General features: G+C 46.1%; 1 protein-coding gene across 1 annotated transcript; it reads right to left on the minus strand.

Moving 5' to 3' along the window:
• Positions 1 to 8,203: 8,203 nt before the first annotated feature.
• LOC119338313 (crocetin glucosyltransferase, chloroplastic-like) lies at positions 8,204 to 11,680 on the minus strand. Its single transcript, XM_037610607.1, has one exon. It carries the CDS (start codon positions 11,538 to 11,540, stop codon positions 10,140 to 10,142), a length of 1,401 nt encoding a protein of 466 aa, XP_037466504.1. The 5' UTR covers positions 11,541 to 11,680; the 3' UTR covers positions 8,204 to 10,139.
• Positions 11,681 to 12,594: the final 914 nt, after the last annotated feature.

Here is a 12,594-nt window from a genome sequence, read left to right on the forward strand (position 1 = left end):
CTACCACTACCACCTAGCCACAAGGCCTTGTGAGCGTTTCTCTAGGTTTATCAACAGCTCCGACTATAGTTTCGCTACGGTGGACACCACCAACGATCTAAAAGCGCTCAAGGTTTCGGGCTTGACCTGCCAGAATCTTTTCAACATACATGACCACTACAAGGTCTGGGGGAGCGACAACAACAAATAGAACTCCCTGGTTGACCTCGCCTCGGCCATCATCAACCCCTACTACATGAAGATGAAGGATGAGAGCAAGAATGACAAGAACGCCTGGCACAGTGTCTGGCATCAGAGACTGGGTGAAGAACACGTCAAGTACGCGGCCAAGGACACGTACACAAGCTACAAGATGTACATGCGGATTGTTGACATGAGTAAGTGTCTTCTTCCTGCCCTAGATGAGGGATCGAGCCACAAAGGAGTGGCGGGAGCGTCACAAGAAGTAGATGACTAGACGATCATTTCTCCTAGTTTATAATGAATGCAATTGTTTATTGAGCTGTGTGCGAATGATCTGTATAGTACTTATGTAATTGGATGCTTATTATATATATATATATATTATTCTTCTGTAGACAGAGCAAATCACATGGCTTGTTAGCAACAATCGTCTATGTTATTATTGGTCTTCGCACACATTTCTGATTACATACCTGTTTGCCGGGTATCACACACATCTTGTTCAGTTGAACTGTTTCTGTTGTCTTGGCTCATCGCAAACAGTTCATCCGAGTGAACTGTATGCCCTCCATCGCACACACCTTGATTTGCCTAACCGTTTCTATTGTGTTGCCTAATCACACATAGTTCATCCTAGCGAACTATATGTCGTATATCGCACACACCCTCATCTGGCTGCATGTTTCTGTTGTTCTACCTCATCGCAAATAGTTTTGCTGGATTAACTATTTGCCACGCATCGCACACGCAACTCTAGTCTGAAACATGGTTGATGTCACCGCCATCGCAAACGTTTTGTATCCTTTTTGATGGTTTTATTACATCACCATTTGTGATCAATCCATCGCACATAGTTTCGCCGAAGGGTCTATGATTGGACTGTCGCGTTTGGACCAACCTGCAGTAGTGGTCTGCAGTCATCAGCACACTCTAGTATTTCTCCACCATCGATAGAGGCCCCAAAATCTTCCAGGTCCACAATGAATTCTTCATGATAAGAGCACCCCGTCCAACAAATCCCGACCTTGTAGATCACCAATACGACACCATCGAGACACCCGAGGAGCACTGTTGCATTCTTCAACTCTGGCGACCAACGCAGACGAGGATATCCCCTCCTTGTGTAAACCCTAGCACAAGGGTCACACGATTTATATTATGCGTTCTAGAAAATAAGCACGCGATGAAGAAATATGGGAAAATCTGGACCACATGAAACATTTAAAATCCAACAGCTCACGTTCAAAGTTGATCGACTGCTTAGGGCCATGTTGTTGACTTCTGCACTTTTTCTAGAAAATCATATTAGAAGTCTTATAACCTTTGATCCATACTCCCCCCATTCAAATATATAGGTCCTAATACATTTTTTTTATGTTACCTTCGACCATGGGTTAGAGAAAGAATATATGACATGCATGTCACAAAAAGCATGCCATCAAATTCATATGTGAAAGAAGTTCTAATGATATAATTTGTATACCATACATCTCCATATATTATTAATTTTGTCAATGATCAAAGGCAGTCTGAAAAAATGTATTAGGCCAGATATATTTGATTGGAGGGACTGAGTCCAACTAAGGTGCTTTTTTTCCTATTTCTCATCTTGGAGCGCTTAAACTTTTTGACCAACTTGTTAAAACTTTTGAACTTTTCAAATTTGAATTTTAACCCTATTTTGGCTATAACTTGAGATCTATAATGCCTCCTTGAGTGATTCTTTTTGCATATTGAATATAAAGTGAAATTACAAACAAAGACGACTTATGTCCAAGTTTTCTAATCATTTGAAGCCTTTTGAAAATGTATCTTTTATTTTTAGGCCTTATTTTGTCATAGTTTCAAATCAAATGGTTATTTTGGCATATTGCATCATTGACCAAACCCCAACCTTTGGAAAGCTCTAAGAGCCTTTGATGTATATTTGGTTTTATTTGGACTTCATTTAAATTGGCCACAATTGTGTTTGTTTCTTATTTAAGTTGAATCTGTTGACCAAGCTATTGTTTTTCTAAATGGGCTAAGTGCCCACAATCGGATTCTACATCCCCCGACGAACAAGCACCAACAGTCGGTCATCACCAAGACATGGGCAGTTGGACTCCCTATAGTCGGCTGCGCCCTAGGATACCCACAATCTCCACAACGTAATAAATATCATCTTTACCCGACAATGGTATATCTAGTTAAACACGACAGTTTCTAGTCGTAATGGCCATGAACAGTCGGTCATGCATAAGACCATCAATATCATTAATACCAACCTATTCTGACACCCTCGTAGCGCACTCCATATAAGCTGAGAGGAGGGCACCGGGCTGAGTGTCGATCTCTCTCACATTGTAACCTACGCCAAGAGCAAGAACACCATAAAGGAATAGGGTATTGCCTCTGTTGGGGAACACAGTAATTTCAAAAAAAAACATACGTTCACGCAAGATCTATCTCTAGGTGATGCATAGCAATTAGAGGGGAGAGTGTGTCCACGTACCCTCGTAGACCGAAAGCGGAAGCGTTTCAATAACGCGGTTGATGTAGTCGAACTTCTTCGCGACCCAACCGATCAAGTACCGAATGTACGGCACCTCCGCGTTCAGCACACGTTCAGCTCGATGATGTCCCTCGTGCTCTTGATCCAGTTGAGGACGAGGGTGAGTTCCGCCAGCACGACGGCATGGCGACAACGATGATGATGCTATCGACGCAGAGCTTCGCCTAAGCACTATGAAGGTATGATCGAGGTGTGTAACTGTGGAAGGGGCACCGCACACGGTTAAGAGAAATTTGTGTGTCTTTGGGGTGCTCCCTGCCCTCGTATATAAAGGAGGGAGGGAGAGAGGCCGGCCCCTTAGGGGCACGCCACGTGTATGGGGTCCTACTAGGACTTCCAAGTCCTAGTAGGAATCCTTTCCCTTTTAGGAGTAGGAGAGAAGGAAGGAGAGAGGGAGTAGGAAAGGGCAAGGGGGTGCCGCCCCCTTCCCCTAGTCCAATTCGGACCCATGGGGGGGCGCCACCTCCCCTTGGCCTGCCTCCTCTATTTCCTGTATGGCCCAATAAGGCCCATTACTTCTCCCGATGAATTCCCGTAATTCCCTGGTACTCCAAAAAATACCTAAATCACTCGGAACCTTTTTGATGTTCGAATGTAGCCTTCCAATATATCAATATTTACGTCTCGATCATTTCGAGACTCCTTGTCACGTCCGTGATCTCATCCGGGACTCAGAGAAAACTTTGGTCATCAAAATACATAACTCATAATACAAATCGTCATCGAACATTAAGCGTGCGGACCCTACGGGTTCGAGAACTATGTAGACATGATCGAGACACATCTCTGATCAATAACCAATAGCGGAACCTGGATGCTCATATTGGCTCCTACATATTCTACGAAGATCTTTATCGGTCAAACCGCATAACAACATACGTTGTTCCCTTTGTCATCGGTATGTTACTTGCTCGAGATTCCATCATTGGTATCTCAATACCTAGTTCAATATCGTTACCAGCAAGTCTCTTTACTTGTTTCGTAATACTTCATCCCGCAACTAACTCATTAGTCACAATGCTTGCAAGGCTTATAATGATGAGTATTACCGAGTGGGCCCAGAGATACCTCTCCGAAACACGGAGTGACAAATCCTAATCTCGATCTATGCCAACCCAACAAACACCTTTGAAGACACCTGTAGAGCACCTTTATAATCACCCATTTACGTTGTGACATTTGGTAGCACACAAAGTGTTCCTCCGGTATTCGAGAGTTGCATAATCTCATAGTCTGAGGAACTTGTATAAGTCATGAAGAAAGCAGTAGCAATGAAACTAACACGATCATAATGCTAAGCTAACGGATGGGTCATGTCCATCACATCATTCTCCTAATGATGTGATTCCGTTCATCAAATGACAACACATGTCTATGGTTAGGAAACATAACCATCTTTAATTAACGAGCTAGTCAAGTAGAGGCATACTAGGGACTATATGTTTTGTCTATGTATTCACACGTGTACTAAGTTTCTGGTTAATACAACTCTAGCATGAATAATAAACATTTACCATGAAATAAGGAAATAAATAATAACTTTATTATTGCCTCTAGGGCATATTTCCTTCAGGCTTAGGTCCAGCTTTGGGCTTCTTCATGGGAGTGACAACTTGCTTGCCATTCTTCTTGAAGTTCCCTTTCTTTCCCTTTGCCCTTTTCTTGAAACTAGTGGTCTTAATCATCAACACTTGATGATTTTTCTTTATTTCTGCCTTCGTCGATTTCAGCATCACCAAGATCTCGGGAATCGTTTTCGTCATCCCTTGCATACTATAGTTCATCACGAAGTTCCAGTAACTTGGTGATGGTGACTAAAGAACTCTGTCAATCACTATCTTATCTGGAAGATTAACTCCCACTTGATTCAAGTAATTGTAGTACCCAGACATTATGAGCACATGCTCACTAGTTGAGCAATTCTCCTCCATCTTTTAGGCAAAGTACTTGTCAGAGGTCTCATACCTCTTGACACGGGCATGAGTCTGAAATACCAATTTCAGCTCTTGGAACATCTCATATGCTCCGTGACGTTTCAAAAATGTTTTTGAAGTCCCGGTTCTAAGCCATAAAGCATGGTGCACTAAACTATCAAGTAGTCATCATATTGAGCTAGCCAAACGTTCATAACGTCTGCATCTGCTCCTGCAATAGGTCTGTCACCTAGCGGTGCATCAAGGACATAATTCTTTTGTGCAACAATGAGGATACACCTCAGATCACGGACCCAACCCGCATCATTGCTACTATCATCTTTCAACTTAGTTTTCTCTATAAACATATAAAAAACATAGGGAAACTATAACGCGGGCTATTGATCTACAACATAATTTACAAAATACTATCAGGACTAAGTTCGTGATAAATTAAAGTTCAATTAATCATATTACTTAAGAACTCCCACTTAGATAGACATCCCTCTAGTCATCTAAATGATCACGTGATCCAAATCAACTAAACCATGTCTGATCATCATGTGAGATGGAGTAGTTTTCAATGGTGAACATCACTATGCTGATCATATCTACTATATGATTCACGCTCGACCTTTCAGTCTCCAGTGTTCCGAGGCCATATATGCATATGTTAGGCTCGTCAAGTTTAACCCGAGTATTCTGCGTGTGCAAAATTGGCTTGAATCCATTGTATGTGAGCGTAGAGCCTATCACACCCGATCATCACGTGGTGTCTCAGCACGAAGAACTGTCACAACGGTGCATACTCAGGGAGAACACTTATACCTTGAAATTTTAGTAAGGGATCATCTTATAATGCTACCGCCAAACTAAGCAAAATAAGAAGCATAAAAGATAAACATCACATGTAATCAAAATATGTGACATGATATGGCCATCATCATATTGTGCCTTTAATCTCCATCTCCAAAGTACCATCATGATCTCCATCGTCATCGGCATGACAACATGATCTCCATCATCTTGATCTTTATCAATGTGTCATCACATGGTCGTCTCACCAACTATTGCTATCGCATAGCGATAAAGTAAAGCAATTATATGGCGCTTGCATCTTATGCAATAAAGAGACAACCATAAGGCTCCTGCCAGTTGCCGATAACTTTAACAAAACATGATCATCTCATACAACAAATTATATCACATCATGTCTTGACCATATCACATCACAACAAGCCCTGCAAAAACAAGTTAGACGTCCTCTACTTTGTTGTTGCAAGTTTTACGTGGCTGCTACATGCTTCTAGCAAGAACCATTCTTACCTACGCATCAAAACCACAACAATTTTTTGTCAAGTGTGATGTTTTAACCTTCAACAAGGACCGGGCATAGTCAGACTCGATTCAACTAAAGTTGGAGAAACAGACACCCACTAGCCACCTGTGTGCGAAGCACGTCGGTAGAACCAGTCTTGCGTAAACGTACGCGTAATGTCGGTCTGAGCTGCTTCATCCAAAAATACCGCCGAATCAAAATATGACATGCTGGTAAGCAGTATGACTATTATCGCCCACAACTCTTTGTGTTCTACTCGTGCATATAACATCTACGCATAGACCTGGCTCGGATGCCACTGTTGGGGAACGCAGTAATTTCAAAAAATTCCTACGTTCACGCAAGATCTATCTCTAGGTGATGCATAGCAACGAGAGGGGAGAGTGTCTCCACGTACCCTCGTAGACCAAAAGCGGAAGCGTTTCAATAACGCGGTTGATGTAGTCGAACTTCTTCGCGATCCAACCGATCAAGTACCGAACGTATGGCACCTCCGCGTTCAGCACATGTTCAGCTCGATGACGTCCCTTGTGCTCTTTATCTAGTTGAGCACGAGGGTGAGTTCCGTCGGCACGACGGCGATGATGATGCTACCGGCGCAGAGCTTCGCCTAAGCACTACGATGGTATTATCGAGGTGTGTAACTGTGGAGGGGGGCACCGCACACAGTTAAGAGAAACTTGTGTGTCTTTGGGGTGTCCCCTGCCCCTGTATATAAAGGAGGGAGAGAGAGACGCCGGCCCCTTAGGGGCGCACCACGTGTATGGAGTCCTACTAGGACTTCCAAGTCCTAGTGCAAATCCTTTCCCTTTTAGGAGTAGGAGAGAGGAAGGAGAGAGGGCGTAGGAAAGGGCAAGGGGGGGGGGCGCCATCCCCTTCCCCTAGTCCAATTCGGACCCATGGAAGGGGGGGCGCGCGTCACCTCCCCTTGGCCTGCCTCCTCTATTTCCCGTATGGCCCAATAATGCCCATTACTTCTCCCGGTGAATTCCCGTAACTCCCCGGTACTCCAAAAAATACCGGAATCACTCGGAACCTTTCCGATATCCGAATATAGCCTTCAAAATATCGATCTTTACTTCTCGACCATTTTGAGACTCCTTGTCACGTCCGTGATCTCATCCGGGTCTCCGAACAAACTTTGGTTTGGTGCTAAGTTATGGAACCAGTTCGATGTATTTTACAGGTTCAGGCACTAAAGTGCACATTCATGGCAAGTTCAAGCACCAGTGTTGTATTTACCTCAAAGATTAACCAGTACTATCTTGTCACACCCCCCCCCCCCTCCTTCATCTTAGTGCAATCACGCACAAAAATTTTCTGTGTGATATTTGTCATTTGAGTTTCCTGATATTTATTGAGATGTTGAGAACTTCCTATAACTTGAGTAAAAGTTGAAAGTTAGATGCAAAAATGTTTGATAGCTTCCAAGTCTTCTTGGCTACTACCTCCGTCCGGGTATTTAGGTCCCCTCAGCACCCCACGGCTGTACCAGATTTATAAGGCCGCTGTCTCGAGAGCCATAAAAAAGTGAAACGGTGTGCTGCATGCAAGAGAGAGAGAGAGAGAGTAATCATGAGCTGCATGCAGGCAAGGGAGAGAGAGAGCGAGTACTATTGGCCGCTCGCTCTGTAGAATATATCTAAGCGCAGTTACAGGAGATAGCGCCTTGGTCCATGCGTTTTGGTCCGTGGGACTTAAAAACCCAGACGGAGGTAGTAAATACATAGTCAGCTCTCAAATTGTTCTCAAACTTTGGATTTCTCTCCGTGTTTGTGAGTGCCTTCGTTGATCTCGACGGGAAACAATGTTCCATCAACTACTTTGTCATTCTCAAGATTTACCGGTACAGTCTTCAAAAATGCTCATAGTGATAGAGTGTATGTACGTCTACTCAGATGAGTGTTGTTACATGTTTACGAGTGTTTGCATTTAATACTATTTTTTCTAGGAAGAGGCTAAGACTTCGGGTTTTTCTTTTCGGGTTCTTCGCCGCGACACCGCCCTAAAGCCTTCCGGATTTGAATATCCCAACAAATAGTAAAGTGTTTTTAAAAAAGACCGTTTAGACAATGACTGCTTGGTCAACCCTCTCTTTGACATGATGATTTTTTTTCAGCGAATACGCAAAGCTTGCGTGTCATCATTGAATTTTTATTTTATTTTCTATCATTCATTGATAGAAGGAGAGAAAAGCACATCCGAAAACTAGGGTGGTGCTGCAAAATTCAATGTTTAACTTTTGCAGCTAAGAAATAGCCAACTCTATTACGAATTTTATTAAGAGATCCAGCGGCAAATCTTGAGGTAATATTAGCGAGAGTTACTAAACTTGTGTTGGATGTACAGTATGGTGCTAGATCTTTTAAAATACGTTTTTTTGGTCGTCAAACTTGTCATTTGGTGCAAGTACTGTCACTTCATTCGAACGCGTCAGTATCCGACGCCAAAGTGGCATGCGCGGGTCCACTATCAGCGACCAACACCGTTTTGGGGCAATGCGTGCGTGGCTTTTTTGCATAGACCCCCCTAGAATTAATTTTATTTGCGCTGACTCCCGACCGCTTTGTTTCTCGATTGTTCTGAGGCGGAGGCGGAGGACGCGGTTTGTCACGGCGGCCGTTGGAGGAGTTGGAGGACCCATGTCGACCGCATCCGGGTGAATTAGCGTCGTCGTATGGTTAGTCTCTTCTCCCCTTTGTCTCGTTTCTCCCCTCTGCTCCCTGCTTTCTTTTCTGTGGCGACACAAGCCGAGGTAGGGTTCCTGTTTGGTGGTGCGATCATTATTGACTCCCTTTGTCTCGTTTCTCTCCATTTGATTCATTCACGTACGCGTACTGAGTAAACAATCTTTGTCGTACGCATTAGATTTGCAGGGTCTAGTTCCCCTATTTGGCAATTCAAGCTAGGGGTTTTCTGGGGGTTAAGAACGAGGTAACTTTTATGTCTGAAAAAGTAAGATCAGACAACAGATGTTTACTGAATTTTTGTGAGACTGTATACACTGAATATGTCTGCAAACTAAGTTAACTGAATATGTTGCACATTATGCGACTGAGATTGTTAACTGAAAATGATAATTATCTGTTTTATTGGGACTTCACAAGTTACTTAACTGAATTTGTTATCCGCCGTAGTTTTAACTGAATTAGAGCACTTAACCTGTTAACTGAATGTGTGCACACAATATGTTAACTGAAATTCTGCACTAAACATGTCTGAAATTCTGTACTGAATTTGTCAGCTCATTTGTTAGGTTAAGTAAAATTGATGTGAGTTTGTGCACTTAATGTTTTATACCTGGAAGACAAATGAACTTGTTTTGGCTATATCTCTCCCTGTTAATTATGAATGATTTCCTTCTTGCAAATTATATATGTTCTGTTCTGAGCTATCTGCTGCCTGGTAATAAAAGTATGTGCATTGGTTGATATTTAGTATTCGTATGTCCGGTTCATGATGATGGTCACTGCATGCAAAACGTTCATGGATAAATCCAGTACAAAGTTGTACTGCATTTTTGTGTAAAATTCAGTACAGAGCTGTGTGCAACAGAATTTTTTGTGATAATTTCATGATTAAATTCAGTACCAAACTATACTGCATTTTCGTTGTAAAAATATTCAGTACATAGGTACTACCTTACTGCATTTCCGTTGTTAATGCTGATGGTCACTGTATGCATTTCCTCTTTTGTATTGGCATGTCTCCCACCCGTGACACATGCTATATACCGGTGACTACGCTCCAGAGCACCAAGTGCAAGTTCGGTAATCGCTATCTTCAGTTATCTTCAGAAAGTTCAGTAAGAGTAGTGCGTTCAGCAAGTTCAGTTATTTGTAGTTCAGTTAGTTCAGTTAGCGCAAATAAAAATAATTCTAGGGTGGTCTGAGCAAAAAATCTGCACGCGCGTCGCTCTGAAACGGCATAGGTCGCTGACAGTGGACCCGTGCATGCCACATCAGCAGCGAATATACACGCTTTTGAATGGAACTACCGTATTTGCACCAAATGACAAGTTTGATGACAAAAACCTTATTTTGAAAGATCCAGCATCAAACTGCACATCAGACGCGAAATTTAGTGACTTTCAGTGATATTACCTCGCAAATCTTCGTGTGAAACAAAGAATCACGCATGTGTTGGTTCTTCAGAAACCAGACAGGAACGCTCGGAGATTCCTCTCCAGCGTCCCGCCGCCGGTGACAGCCTCCTTGGCCCGCTCCATCCATTTTGCCGCGCATGTTCGGATCTCCACTGCTGCTTCGCCGTCGCCCATGACCGTCTCCACGCACCTTTGGAGCTCGCCTCGCTCCGCGATTCCCTCGCCGTCCGCCTGCGCGCGCACCCCGACGCCCGCGCACTCCTCCACCAGCCACGCCACTGTCGGCTGGTCGAACTTCTGCGGCACGGCCACGACAGGCACGCCGCAGGCAATGCTCTCCAGCGCCGAGTTCCACCCGCAGTGCGTCACGAAGCATCCCACTGCCGGGTGGGACAGCACCCGCACCTGGTCGCACCACTCCACCATGATCCCCGCTCCCGTGCCGTCCAACTCTGCACCATCGGCCTCTGCGACCTTGCGTGACACCCATAGATACGGCCGGCCGGCGGCCTTCAGTCCTTGCAACGTCTCCAACTCCTGCCGCTTGCTCACCGCTAATATGGTCCCGAACGAGACGTACACCACAGAGCGCGCGGCCTTGGTGTCCAGCCACTCCATGTACCCATTCACGTCGTCGTCGTCGCGCAGGGACAGGTCCGTGGTGGACGGGGACGCGCCTCCTGGCACCACAGGCCCAACGGCGACGAGCTCAAACCCCGGCACCGCACGGAGCGCGTCGGGCTCCAGCGCATCGAACGTGTTGACCAGCACCTTGGGCCTGTGCTCATCGAGCGCCAGGAAGAGGTCGCGCAGCGTGCCGACCACCTCGTAGCCCCGCTGCTCCGGCGAGGTTAACGCCACGACGGACGGGAGCGCGCGGGACTTGAGCGGCGGCAGCCCCGGCAGTTGGACGACGGCGTCGGGGTCCGGGTCGTTGGCGCAGGAAGCGAGCACGGCGTCGTGGCCGTGGAAGTAGTGGTAGTACACCGCGAACACGGCGGCCGGCTGGATCCAGAAGAGCGCCGAGGGGACGCCGCTGGCGCGCGCGACCTCAGGCACCCAACCCACGAAGAAGGTGTACACGACGCACGTGACGGGGCGGCCGCGCTCGGCGAGGCGGGCGACGACGCCCGCGAGCGTCTCGCGCCCGACGGCGCGGGCGCGCGCGGCGAAGGAGCGCACGTCGTGCACCCGTGGATCGAACCCCTCGTCGTAGCCGTCGGAGAAGGGGGCGTGCAGCACGCCCGCGGCGTCGACGGCCTCCTCGCCGGGCGACGCGAGCGAGGGGAACATGCGGCGGTGGCCGGAGACGGCGGTGGAGACGGTGACCGCGGCGCCAGCTGCCGCGACGCGGGCGGCGAGGCGGCGGACCGGGTTGATGTGGCCCTGCATTGGGCTGGTGACGAACAGCAGGTGCGGCGACGGCGCGCCACCGCGGTTCTCCATCGATTCGCCTGGCTTGGAGTTGGGCTGCACAGGATCAATTGGTTTGTTAGATTCCGTGAGCTCGTGGGATAGCTCGTGTTATTGCAGTGTTGCTGCCTATTGAGTGGAGGTACTGGCGATCCCTTGGTGGGTGAGCAGTCAGCTTTGCTGTCGGCCTCGAACGGCAGTACTAGTACTACAACCATTCATGTCCACAAATGGCGTCAAACATTGCCGTGCCATAATAAATGTCTTAACTCTAGTGTATAATTTTGTTTTTGCCGCTCAAGATTTTGACAATTCTTATTATGCCACTCTAGATTTAGACATTTTACTTTTGCTGATCTTAGTTTTTGACAATTTTCAAAGTAGCAATTGTGATAATTGTCAAAAGCTAAGAGTGACAAAAACGAAATAAATTTATTTTGCTTTTGCCACTGAATGTAATTGTGACAATGGTCAAAAACTAAGAGTGGCGAAGGTGAAATGTCAAAATTTAGAGTGGCATAAGAAAACTTGGCAAGATCTAGAGTGGCAAAAACAAAATTTTCCCCAAAGTTAAGATACTTATTGGGACGGAGTTATTTTGGGACTGAGGGAGTAGTAATCTACCATTCTTAATAAGTTGCTCCCCGGTACTTCCTATTCTCTCACCATGCACACTGTCCACGTCAGCGACCCCGCTACCTTATTTTCCTAGCCTCTCATGGGTCCACGTCGTCCTCTATTCCTGGCATCGTTCCGCCACTGACAGCTCGGCCACCACGCATGAAGTCCTCCAACTAACCGCCACGACCATGCTTCCTCGACCAGCTGCTGTTAACCCTTCTGCCACCACGGCCGACGGCCCACTGGCCAGCGCCGCTAGCACTTCCGTGCTTCGACAAATGACACCCGACGTCTCTAGCTCTTCCACCGCTGCACAGATGTGCATTAACTCTATCCCGCCCTTCATCTTCTTGTTGCCGATTTTATTGCTCCCACAATCCCTTCGATCTCCATGACGGATACTCTCCCAGCCACAAATGCCCATGAAACGGCTCACGCACCACAACATTCAACAAATGCCCATGAA

The sequence above is a fragment of the Triticum dicoccoides genome, chromosome 7B (assembly GCF_002162155.2).
Source record: "Triticum dicoccoides isolate Atlit2015 ecotype Zavitan chromosome 7B, WEW_v2.0, whole genome shotgun sequence".
Lineage (NCBI taxonomy): Eukaryota > Viridiplantae > Streptophyta > Magnoliopsida > Poales > Poaceae > Triticum > Triticum dicoccoides.

Bases quoted from the DNA above. Each gene is read 5' to 3' on its own strand.
- LOC119338313 (XM_037610607.1), bottom strand. From the start codon at position 11,540: ATGGAGAACCGCGGTGGCGCGCCGTCGCCGCACCTGCTGTTCGTCACC.